Raw genomic sequence first — 12920 nt, 5'->3', positions numbered from 1 at the left:
ATAAACTGCAGACTGGTGTTATAAAATGCAGACTGGTGTTATAAATGCAGACTGGTGTTATAAAATGCAGACTAGTGTTATAAATGCAGACTGGTGTTATAAATGCAGACTGGTGTTATAAAATGCAGACTGGTGTTATAAATGCAGACTGGTGTTATAAACTGCAGACTGGTGTTATAAACTGCAGACTGGTGTTATAAATGCAGACTGGTGTTATAAATGCAGACTGGTGTTATAAATGCAGATTGGTGTTACAAACTGCAGACTGGTGTTACTACTGCAGACTGGTGTTATAAACTGCAGACTGGTGTTATAAAATGCAGACTGGTGTTATAAACTGCAGACTGGTGTTATAAATGCAGACTGGTGTTATAACTTCAAACTGGTGTTATAAATGTGTTACTACTGCAGACTGGTGTTATAAATGCAGACTGGTGTTATAAATGCAGACTGGTGTTATAAATGCAGACTGGTGTTATAAATGCAGATTGGTGTTATAAATGCAGACTGGTGTTATAAATGCAGATTGGTGTTATAAATGCAGACTGGTGTTATAAAATGCAGACTGGTGTTATAAACTGCAGACTGGTGCTATAAAATGCAGATTGGTGTTATAAACTGCAGACTGGTGTTACTACTGCAGACTGGTGTTACAAACTGCAGACTGGTGTTACTACTGCAGACTGGTGTTATAAAATGCAGACTGGTGTTATAAACTGCAGACTGGTGTTATAAATGCAGACTGGTGTTATAAACTGCAGACTGGTGTTATAAACTGCAGACTGGTGTTATAAATGCAGACTGGTGTTATAAAATGCAGACTGGTGTTATAAAGTCCTGTACATGTAAACAGAAAAATTTCATTTCCAAATCTCATCAACTCATATTTTATTTCCACTGGAACAAAACCGAGATGTTCTACCACTTCATCAAATCAAAGATACTGTATTTATTCATGGTGCTATTGGGCTCAGATCAACTGGGAACAGGTCAGCAACATGACTGGTTTAACTGGGAACAGGTCAGTTCTGTAACTGGTTTAATTGTAGATTCTATTCTCAAATTCTATTCTCAATTCTATGCTCAGATTCTATTCTTCTACCCATTCTAGATTGCGCCGTCTGATGGCAGCAAATTGTAGTAGCTCTGACTTGCTATCTTGATTTTTCAAAAGTACAAACTTTTCTCACATAGATATTACCTAAAATTAAGTCTTTTTTTCTGAGGATTTTATGCCAGTTCCGAGGGTGTGCTGCGAGGAAGATTTTTCTAGTTTTGGCTCTTTTAAGACTTGTTATGATGAGTCTCCATGGCAATGAAAGACTTGTTTACAATCGGGATCAACTGATTAACCTCTCTCAAATCAGGATTATCAGTGAAACAACACATCAAATCCTGATGGAGTTGAAAAGAAAGAGAAGAGGATGCAGAGCAGGAGTCAGACAGAGGAGAAAGCGATGGAGATTTAAACCATTTCTCCCGACCGTCCTCATGGGTAATGTGAGATTGCTAGCTAACAAAACGGACGAGCTGGAGATGCTAACAAGGTGTCAGAAAGAATACAGAGAGTGCAGTATTATGTGCTTCACCGAGACATGGCTGCATGAACACATCCCTGACTGTAATGTGTCTGTACCGGGCTTTAAAACGGTCCGTGCAGACCGCAGTAGACAACACAGCGGAAAGCTAAAGGGTGGTGGAATTGCAGTGCTGGTTAACCAGCGTTGGTGTCATCCTGGACATGTTACTGTCAAGGAGAAGATATGCACAAGGGACATGGAACTGTTAGCTGTGAGCTTCCGTCCATATTATTTACCCAGAGAGTTTACCTGTGTTATTCTGGTAGCGGTTTATATAATACCTGGTACCGCACCAGACACAGCCTGTGATGTCATCAGCTCCGTCGTTGCTCGGCTACAAACACAGCATCCAAACTCATTCATGGCGATCTCCGGAGACTTCAACAACGTCTCCCTCTCTGCAACTCTACCAACATTCCAGCAGTTTGTCAGCTGCTCCACCAGAGAAAATAAGATCTTGGACTTATTTTATGCAAATATGAATAATGGATCCAGTTGTTCTGCCCTGCCTCCTTTAGGAAGATCTGACCATAATCTGGTTCTTCTCACCTCCACCTACAAGCCCATCGTTCAGCAGCAACCAGTCATCACAAAGACTATCAAAATCTGGTCTGCTGAAGCTGAAGATGCTCTTAGAGGAGGCTTTGAGGCTACAGACTGGAACGTCCTCTGTGAACCTCATGGAGACGACATCAACGCCATGACTGAGTGTGTGACAGATTACATAAACTTCTGTGTGGACAGCATCGTCCCAACAAGAGCAGTGAGGTGCTTCCCCAGTAACAAACCCTGGATCACCAGTGAGCTGAAAAAGCTGCTGAACATAAAAAAGAAAGCCTTCAGGGATGGAGACAGGGAGTTATTGAGGGCAACACAAAAACTACTTAAAACAACTATGTCCGATTCTCCAGCACCTTTTCAACACCAGTCTGAGACTAAATAGAGTCCCAGTGCTGTGGAAAACCTCCTGCCTTGTTCCAGTGCCTAAAAAAACACAACCAGCTGAACCAAGTGACTACAGACCAGTTGCCCTGACATCTCACATCATGAAAGTCCTGGAGAGACTCTTACTGGCTCACCTCAACAAGCAAGTAAACACCTTTCAGGACCCATTCCAGTTTGCATATCGTAATGGACTTGGGGTTGAAGATGCCATCATATACCTGCTCCAGAGAGCACACTCTCATCTGGACCATTCAGGCAGCACTCTGAGGGTCATGTTCTTTCATTTCTCAGTGCTTTTAATACCATTCAGCCTGCTTTGTTATATGAGAAGCTCCATAAATTCCAGGTGGATACCTCCACAACCACCTGGATCTATGACTACCTCACAAACAGACCCCAGTTTGTGAGACTGAAAGGTTGTGTGTCTGAGATGGAGGTCAGCAGCACTGGTGCACCACAAGGAACTGTACTCTGGCCATTCCTCTTCACTCTGTACACCTCAGACTTCCAGTACAACTCTGAGTCCTGTCGTCTGCAGAAATACTCTGATGACTCTGCAGTTGTGGGGTGTATCAGGGATGGACAAGAAGCAGAGTACAGAGAACTGGTCAGTCAGTTTGTTAAATGGTGCGGTGACAATCATCTCATATTAAATAGCAGCAAAACAAAAGAGATGATTGTTGACTTCAGGAGGAAGAAGAATAAACAAAGCACTGTTTCCATCCTGGGAGAGGAGGTGGAGGTGGTGGAGGAATACAAGTATCTTGGAGTTCAGCTGGACAACAAACTGGACTGGAAATGCAACACTGACTACATCTACAAGAAAGGTCAGAGCAGACTGTACTTCTTAAGGAAGCTGAGATGGTTTAACGTCTGCACCAAGATGTTGCATATCTTCTAGAAGTCTGTTGTGGAGAGTGCAGTCAGCTTTGCAGCATCTGCTGGGGTAGTAGCATCAGAACCAGAGACTTGAAGAGAATCAACAAACTGATCCAGAAAGCTGCTTCTGTGCTTGGAGTAACTCTGGAGCATCCAGCTTGTTATCAGCCTGCATCTCTGATGGGATGGGGTTGCATTAGTGCCGATGGCGTGGGCACTTTCCACATCTGGGAAGCTCCATCAATGCTCCCATTCAGACAGCGTCTCTATCAGGGAAGACCTTGCAGATTTCACCATGCTGGACCACATCCTGCATCCATCCCAGCAGCATGGTGGAACAGTAGAACTGGTCTGCTGGAGTCCAGACCTTTCACCAGTACAAAACATCTGGAGCATCATGGAAGCAGAAATCCAGTAACAAGGTCCAGCAGAGCAGCTGGAATCCTGCATCAGAGCAGAACGGGATGACTTTCCTCTCCTAAAACTTCAGCATTTGCTCTCCTCACTTCCCAGATGTTTCCAGACAGATGTTGGAGAAAGAGGAGATGCTAACGATGCTAAACATCAGACGTGTTGATGCCATCAGATTCACATTCCCATTAAAACGGGAACATTTCTCAGTCTGAACGTCTAATTGTTGTTTATATCATGTTGGGAATAAAATAAGGCTTAGTGAGATTTTTAAGTCATATTGTTTTGGTTTTATTTACATTTTGTTTTAATCATAAAGCAGCCTGATGTGCTAAAACTGAACACAGAAAATAGAAACTGTGTCCCTGCTCTGCTCATATATTTCTGTGTGTGGAAGATATGACATCCTGTCTGCAGAAACACCATTGTTCTCCCCACTTCCTGCTTTCTGTTACAGCCTCAGGCCTCTTGTGTTATTTGGTAAAGCCCAGGACTGGCTTCACAGCACAGACCCAGTTGTGCCGTCAACCTGTCTGGATTTGGGATACCTCACCTGTGATTGGCCCATTCGTCTGCTGAAACTCTGCTACATAGGCTGATGAGCATTCAGGGCAGCTGTGGTTGTTTAGAAACGGCACGCTAGATGTTGGATTATTGTTGTAGCTGCCTGTAAGAGTCCTTGTAGTGGAATGTTTTGGTCTTGTTTGGTTTTGTGTGGTGTAAGCTGCTTCTGACCTTAAGAACTGTTTTGTCCTTTGTCTTGGTTTTTTTTTTAGTTTTGATTGGGTCGTAAACCTTGTGTTGTAAATGTACCATTTATTGTTTGTCTTTATTGTTGCTGCCTCTGTCCCCTAGCAGAGTCGGGATGGTAACACTTCCTAAATCCAGTCATCTCCACCAGGGGAATGTCATTTTGTTTTCAGATGTCTGAGTAACAGATGACTCGTCTGGTCTCAAACCCTACCTCCTGACCCAGAATGTGACTTGTATTTGTGTTGATCCAGGGGTTGTCCTCCAGGCCTCAGTGCCCTAATGTGCCAGGCGGCGCTGTCCCAGGTTCTGAAAAGTGACCTTTCACCTTTCCACTGCGTCCAGGAAGCTGAAGCCAACCAGGAAGAGGAGGAGAAAGAAGCCTGTGAGTTTTCTGCAGTTTGAAGTATGTTGATGTGTTGAAGAAAGTCAGCCGCCATCTTAAGTTTTCACATGTGCATCATGCGACTCATCCATAAAAAGGACTGATGTGCACACAGTACAGGGAATGAACTGACTCACAGAAAATGGTTCTACAGTCCTCAGACAGAGACTATAAGCTCTCATGGCTTCTCTTACCACTGCTATGCAGATGACACTCAGCTTTTCCTCTCCTTCCCACCAGACGACACAACGTTTCACTGAGAATATCAGCTTGCCTTGCTGATATCTCTGCATGGATGAAGGATCGCCGCCTTCAGCTCAATCTGTCCAAGACAGAGCTCATTGTCTGTCCAGCCAATCCTTCCTCAACTCCGCAGATACGTGTGAAGCTCCACTCTATCACACTTGTTTCCACGTCTGCTGCCAGGAACTTGGTGTCATGGTGGATGACCAGCTGACCTTTATGGTCCATGTTGCCGATTTGCTCTCTCCAACATCAAGAGAATCAGACGTACCTGACAGAACACATGAGTCAGTCTTTGGTCATCTCACGCATCGCTCACTGCAGTTCCCGACTGGCAGGTCTGCCTGCATGCTCTGTTAAACCGCTGCAGATGATCCAGAATGCCACAGCGCGTCTGGTTTTCAACAAACCCAAATGAGCTCTTGTCACTCCACTCCCAATCACATGATGTCTGCTTAACTTCATCTGCCTCTCGGATCACCCTGATGATCCATCAATCTGGAACAGGGTCCATGTGGACTCATCAGACCGCATGATGAGTCTGGTACAAGGTCCATGTGGACCCGTCGGACCACATGATGAGTCTGGAACAAGGTCCATGTGGACCCATCAGACCACATCACGAGTGTGGAACAGGGTCCATGCGGACTCATCAGACCATATGATGAGTCTGGAACAGGGTCCATGTGGACCCGTCGGACCACATGACGAGTCTGGAACAGGGTCAGGGTCCATGTGGACTCATCAGACCACATGATGTCTCGTTGTTTGGACGTTTAAGTGATGACCATCATTCAGGATGTTTGTTGGATCAGTTTTCTTCCTGGATGATGGTGGTTCCCACCATCCGTCCAGTTTGTAATGACGTATGGGACAGACCTGAACCCAGTTCTAGTAGTTTCTGCATCTTCTTGGATGTTTCTTTGCTTCATGCCAATGATCTTACCTTTCTGGTCACTGCTGACCATTCAGACATGTTTGTGAAGCTGCTCCTGCATCAGGACGGGCTAAATGACCAGTTCCAGCTGAAACACCATCATGCATGCAGGAACTTTCCAGTCTTCGCTTCGTTAAATCCAGGCGGCCCACTGTGTTTCTGCTGGTTTGTCACGGAGGGTCCGACAATAAAAACATGCCTATTGCCACATGAGCTCATCCATACATGATGTAGTCATGGTAACTTGAATGTTTTGGGTTGTGAACCAGCTGAAGTTCATACATAATACGGTAATAATAATAATAATAATTGTAATAATAAACACAGAGAGACCTGCTGTATGTGCAGTTTGTATGGAATCATTGTTTGAGTCATTGGGAACCAGTTGTCTGAAGGAGGGTACGGCAGTGGGAACCAGTTATCTGAAGGAGGGTACGGCAGTGGGAACCAGTTATCTGAAGGAGGGTACGGCAGTGGGAACCAGTTGTCTGAAGGAGGGTACGGCAGTGGGAACCAGTTATCTGAAAGAGGGTACGGCAGTGGGAACCAGTTATCTGAAAGAGGGTACGGCAGTGGGAACCAGTTATCTGAAGGAGGGTACGGCAGTGGGAACCAGTGATCTGAAGGAGGGTACGGCAGTGGGAACCAGTTGCCTGAAGGAGGGTACGGCAGTGGGAACCAGTTGCCTGAAGGAGGGTACGGCAGTGGGAACCAGTTGCCTGAAGGAGGGTACGGCAGTGGGAACCAGTTGCCTGAAGGAGGGTACGGCAGTGGGAACCAGTTATCTGAAGGAGGGTACGGCAGTGGGAACCAGTGATCTGAAGGAGGGTACGGCAGTGGGAACCAGTGATCTGAAGGAGGGTACGGCAGTGGGAACCAGTGATCTGAAGGAGGGTACGGCAGTGGGAACCAGTGATCTGAAGGAGGGTACGGCAGTGGGAACCAGTGATCTGAAGGAGGGTACGGCAGTGGGAACCAGTTGCCTGAAGGAGGGTACGGCAGTGGGAACCAGTTGCCTGAAGGAGGGTACGGCAGTGGGAACCAGTTGCCTGAAGGAGGGTACGGCAGTGGGAACCAGTTGCCTGAAGGAGGGTACGGCAGTGGGAACCAGTTGCCTGAAGGAGGGTACGGCAGTGGGAACCAGTTGCCTGAAGGAGGGTACGGCAGTGGGAACCAGTTGCCTGAAGGAGGGTACGGCAGTGGGAACCAGTTGCCTGAAGGAGGGTACGGCAGTGGGAACCAGTTGCCTGAAGGAGGGTACGGCAGTGGGAACCAGTTGCCTGAAGGAGGGTACGGCAGTGGGAACCAGTGATCTGAAGGAGGGTACGGCAGTGGGAACCAGTGATCTGAAGGAGGGTACGGCAGTGGGAACCAGTGATCTGAAGGAGGGTACGGCAGTGGGAACCAGTGATCTGAAGGAGGGTACGGCAGTGGGAACCAGTGATCTGAAGGAGGGTACGGCAGTGGGAACCAGTGATCTGAAGGAGGGTACGGCAGTGGGAACCAGTGATCTGAAGGAGGGTACGGCAGTGGGAACCAGTGATCTGAAGGAGGGTACGGCAGTGGGAACCAGTGATCTGAAGGAGGGTACGGCAGTGGGAACCAGTGATCTGAAGGAGGGTACGGCAGTGGGAACCAGTGATCTGAAGGAGGGTACGGCAGTGGGAACCAGTTGCCTGAAGGAGGGTACGGCAGTGGGAACCAGTTACCTGAAGGAGGGTACGGCAGTGGGAACCAGTTACCTGAAGGAGGGTACGGCAGTGGGAACCAGTTATCTGAAGGAGGGTACGGCAGTGGGAACCAGTTACCTGAAGGAGGGTACGGCAGTGGGAACCAGTTACCTGAAGGAGGGTACGGCAGTGGGAACCAGTTACCTGAAGGAGGGTACGGCAGTGGGAACCAGTTACCTGAAGGAGGGTACGGCAGTGGGAACCAGTTACCTGAAGGAGGGTACGGCAGTGGGAACCAGTTACCTGAAGGAGGGTACGGCAGTGGGAACCAGTTACCTGAAGGAGGGTACGGCAGTGGGAACCAGTTATCTGAAGGAGGGTACGGCAGTGGGAACCAGTTACCTGAAGGAGGGTACGGCAGTGGGAACCAGTTACCTGAAGGAGGGTACGGCAGTGGGAACCAGTTACCTGAAGGAGGGTACGGCAGTGGGAACCAGTTGTCTGAAGGAGGGTACGGCAGTGGGAACCAGTTGTCTGAAGGAGGGTACGGCAGTGGGAACCAGTTGTCTGAAGGAGGGTACGGCAGTGGGAACCAGTTGTCTGAAGGAGGGTACGGCAGTGGGAACCAGTTGTCTGAAGGAGGGTACGGCAGTGGGAACCAGTTGTCTGAAGGAGGGTACGGCAGTGGGAACCAGTTGCCTGAAGGAGGGTACGGCAGTGGGAACCAGTTGCCTGAAGGAGGGTACGGCAGTGGGAACCAGTTGTCTGAAAGAGGGTACGGCAGTGGGAACCAGTTGTCTGAAGGAGGGTACGGCAGTGGGAACCAGTTGCCTGAAGGAGGGTACGGCAGTGGGAACCAGTTGCCTGAAGGAGGGTACGGCAGTGGGAACCAGTTGCCTGAAGGAGGGTACGGCAGTGGGAACCAGTTGTCTGAAGGAGGGTACGGCAGTGGGAACCAGTTATCTGAAAGAGGGTACGGCAGTGGGAACCAGTTATCTGAAAGAGGGTACGGCAGTGGGAACCAGTTATCTGAAAGAGGGTACGGCAGTGGGAACCAGTTATCTGAAGGAGGGTACGGCAGTGGGAACCAGTTGCCTGAAGGAGGGTACGGCAGTGGGAACCAGTTGCCTGAAGGAGGGTACGGCAGTGGGAACCAGTTGCCTGAAGGAGGGTACGGCAGTGGGAACCAGTTGCCTGAAGGAGGGTACGGCAGTGGGAACCAGTTGTCTGAAGGAGGGTACGGCAGTGGGAACCAGTTGCCTGAAGGAGGGTACGGCAGTGGGAACCAGTTGCCTGAAGGAGGGTACGGCAGTGGGAACCAGTTGCCTGAAGGAGGGTACGGCAGTGGGAACCAGTGATCTGAAGGAGGGTACGGCAGTGGGAACCAGTTGCCTGAAGGAGGGTACGGCAGTGGGAACCAGTTGTCTGAAGGAGGGTACGGCAGTGGGAACCAGTGATCTGAAGGAGGGTACGGCATGGTTGGAATCTGATGTGGAAGATGACAGAAACAAATGGCTGAGATGCATTTTCTTCCTCTGTTCGTCTTCCTGCCAGTACTCCAGTCGGAGGCGGTCCAGCGCCTCTTTCTGAACAGACTGGTGGGCGTGGCACTGGCGTGGCACATGGACCCGCCCACACTGAAGCCCTCCAGCTCTCGTTTCCTTCACTGCTCGGTTCACGCCATCAAGAACACAAGGAGGAAGATGGAGGACAAACACCTGGTCATGCCGGAGTTCAACCAGCTGTTTGGGATTCAGGTACCAGACTCCAACCAACTCGGGGCTTTTAGCACATCTCCGGTGTCGCTGCATAAACTCACTGCGATGTTTGTCCAGGACGGAGTGGAGCGCGCCTACTACGCTGTGTTTGATGGCCATGGAGGGGTGGATGCTGCTGTCTACGCCTCCACCCACCTCCATGTTGTTCTGAGTCGGCAGGAAGCACTGCAGAGTGACACCGTGGCGGCTTTTAAAAGTGCTTTCAAACACACAGACGACATGTTCAGAAGCAAAGCCAGGAGAGAGGTACTGACCTGTCTGTCTGATCACATGGAAGTTTCATCTGTTCTTGCTGGGATGGGCTCCAGCCCCTGCAACCCTGTCTAGAAAATGGAGGAATAAATATTTGCTTTACCTGAGTCTTTTTTTTTTTTTTTTTTTTGTGAAACAGAAAGATATTTCTTCCATTTCATAGAAAAAGACCAGTGCATCCTCCAGTAGGCTGTTCCAGCTCTCTGAAACAGTCCTTAGAGCAACAAGGAGGGTTTTCCATCCACGCCTTTTGGTTTGTGTTTGCAGCGTCTGCGGAGTGGAAGTACAGGAGTGGCCATACTGATCCAGGACCGGGAGCTGACTGTGGCCTGGCTCGGAGATTCCCAGGCCGTACTGGTCAGAAAGGGACAAGTTGTTCCCCTCATGAACCCCCACAAACCAGAAAGAGAGGTAACGATCACACACACTGTAGCAGCTGTGTTTGTGTGGTGCCAGTTCACAACCAGAACATTTCCAGGAAATGTCAGAGCGATTGAAAGCAGTGATGGCCAATAGGATCTACTTTTACTCAAAACTCGGACAGCAATATCTGGTGATGAGTCCCTGTGATGAAATCTCAGATGGCGCTAGCTGTCCGCATGGTGTTTACGATCCCCGGCCTCATGTGCCTGGAGCTGATTTGCCCACCATCAGCTGATGTTTCTGAGACATCCCAAACACTTTCAGCGGCTGAACGTGATCGTTACACAGACGATGGGATTTCACCTCGGACACATCTGCTTTAGGTTTAGTATTTGCTGCCGTCATTGTTCCAGAAACACAGTATGTCAGATGAAACAATCTGCTGATTGGTGCAACTTCATTTACAGCCTCATCTGGATGCTTTGATGAGGCCATATCCCAGATCGGTGGTAATTCTAACGCCAACTGGCTGCATTATTTTCGTATATACGCACACGCAGTTAAATCACTGTAACATCCCTCCTTTACGGGGCGTCACCATAGCAACGCGCTAATCAGCTGCTTCTGACAGGTGAACGAAGGATGGCGCTGTAGCTTGACAACGGTTGTTTAGCATAAAAAGTACACAGATGCCAACGTAAAGTAGTTCCTATACTTTAGCATATTTATCAAGTTTTGTAAATAAGAAAAAAAAACACTTGTTACAAAATGTTTACTGTGTGGGACCGTGGTAGAAGCAGAATAAACAACTCGGAGGCGTGCATTAGACCATTATAATGCACAACGCAGCGTCATGAAGTTGGCTCCTCGTTGTTTAAGCAAGACTTATCTGGTACTCAGAACATGTTCCAGCTAGCTGTCATACCTGGGAGCCAATGTTGAAGCAAAACATAAGTTTGCTTTTCATCACAGTGGCAGCTACACAAAGACCTTTTCCCTCTCATCCACACACAGTAAACTGGGACCACTGGTCACATGATGCTGAAGTCATGCAGAGTTCAGGAAGAGCTCCAGCTGAATCACACAGGAATACAAATTTATCCTCATAGCATTGATTATATTGAAACATACTGATTCAATATATATATATATATATATAGATATATATAGATATATATATATATATATATCTATATATACAGAGAAGACAGGATCTGTCTTCTCTGACGTTGTGGGCGGTGTGGACGGGGTGGGCGGGGTGGACGACGTGGACGGTATGGACGGTGTGGACGGGGTGGACGACGTGGACGGTATGGACGGTGTGGACGGGGTGGACGGTGTGTCAGGAAGACTGGAGGGGAGAGGGAGAAGAATCCTGCAGCTAAACTCTGCTTTATGTACAAAGAAAAGCACCAAACAAACAGCAAATGATACATCTGTGTACAAATACACGTGTGTACTGTGTACTTACACGACTGGCTGAAGGGTCGAGGGTTTCCTGCTGTTTTTAGGGAGAGGGGTAGAAGTGTGTACCATGTTGTTATATCAGAGACACACCGCAGGTCAGAAGCCTGCAGAACTTAAAGCAGCGATTAATCCAACTGTCCAGGGTTCCATCTGGGACCCGAAGAAACCCCGTCACTGTCTGCTCCTCTCTTTCATGCAGCAAATGTGGATCTGCTGCTTCCAGGCAGTCTCTGCACCAGGTCAGGGTCATCTGCTCAGTTCAGGTTCCCAGTAGCACCAGTACCAAGAGTTTAAACTGGTCGCCATGCTGTTTGAACAGGAAGCAGAAGACGCCTGAAGACGGCTGGAGGACAGAGAGCAGCAGCGTTTACAGCTGGAACTTCAGCAGACAGAGCTTAGAGAAGAGGCAGAAGCTGAAATGATGCGGGTCTTTGGTCACTGCTGGACGAGACAGGAGGTGTTCATGAGGACCAACATGAAACTGATGTTTCTTCTCCACTTTCCAGGATGAGAAGAGGAGGATTGAGGATCTGGGCGGCTGCATCACCTTTATGGGCTGCTGGCGGGTTAATGGTACCTACGCTGTGTCCAGAGCCATCGGTGAGTCACTCAGCAGGAATCTGCTTGTTTGTCATCCATGTCTGCGGTTGCCTTCAGGTTCTGGTACCGGCGTTTTACCAACACTAGACCAGACGGCGAGACCTCGTTCCGGTTTTACGTCCTGCCCGTCGGAACAGCCGGAGGACCTCAGAGACTGCAGATGTTTTTAAAAAGAGGCTCAATCCCATCTTTTTAGTTTAGCTTTCACTGGAATTTTTCTTCTTTTCCTATTTATTTATTTATTTATCTTTAATTAAATACATTTATTTACATATTTATTCATTTATTTATTTATCTTTAATTAAATACGTTTATTTACATATTTATTCATTTATTTATTTATCTTTAATTAAATACGTTTATTTACATATTTATTTATTTATTTATCTTTAATTAAATACATTTATTTACATATTTATTTATTTATTTATCTTTAATTAAATACATTTATTTACATATTTATTTATTTATTTATCTTTAATTAAATACTTTTATTTACATATTTATTTATTTATTTATCTTTAATTAAATATGTTTATTTACATATTGATTTATTTAATTATCTTTAATTAAATACATTTATTTAGTTATTTATTCATTTATTTATTTATCTTTAATTAAATACGTTTATTTACATATTTATTTGTTTATTTATTTATC

The 12920-nt window shown here is 47.1% G+C and overlaps 1 protein-coding gene across 2 annotated transcripts in view; it reads left to right on the top strand.

Moving 5' to 3' along the window:
- ppm1f (protein phosphatase, Mg2+/Mn2+ dependent, 1F) overlaps positions 1–12920 on the top strand; it is a 34174-nt gene that overhangs the window by 19330 nt on the left and 1924 nt on the right. For both annotated transcript variants that reach the window (XM_079251308.1, XM_079251307.1), the window contains exons 3-7: positions 4820–4950; positions 9355–9557; positions 9636–9824; positions 10098–10241; positions 12167–12260. In XM_079251308.1, the coding sequence (XP_079107434.1) occupies positions 4820–4950; positions 9355–9557; positions 9636–9824; positions 10098–10241; positions 12167–12260 (761 nt within the window). The remainder of the gene's footprint in view (positions 1–4819; positions 4951–9354; positions 9558–9635; positions 9825–10097; positions 10242–12166; positions 12261–12920) is intronic.

The sequence above is a fragment of the Telmatherina bonti genome (genome assembly GCF_933228915.1).
Source record: "Telmatherina bonti genome assembly, chromosome: 13".
Taxonomy (NCBI): Eukaryota; Metazoa; Chordata; class Actinopteri; order Atheriniformes; family Telmatherinidae; genus Telmatherina; species Telmatherina bonti.
The sequence above is the reverse complement of the archived record's forward strand: the minus strand, read 5'-3'. Positions and strand labels throughout refer to the sequence as shown.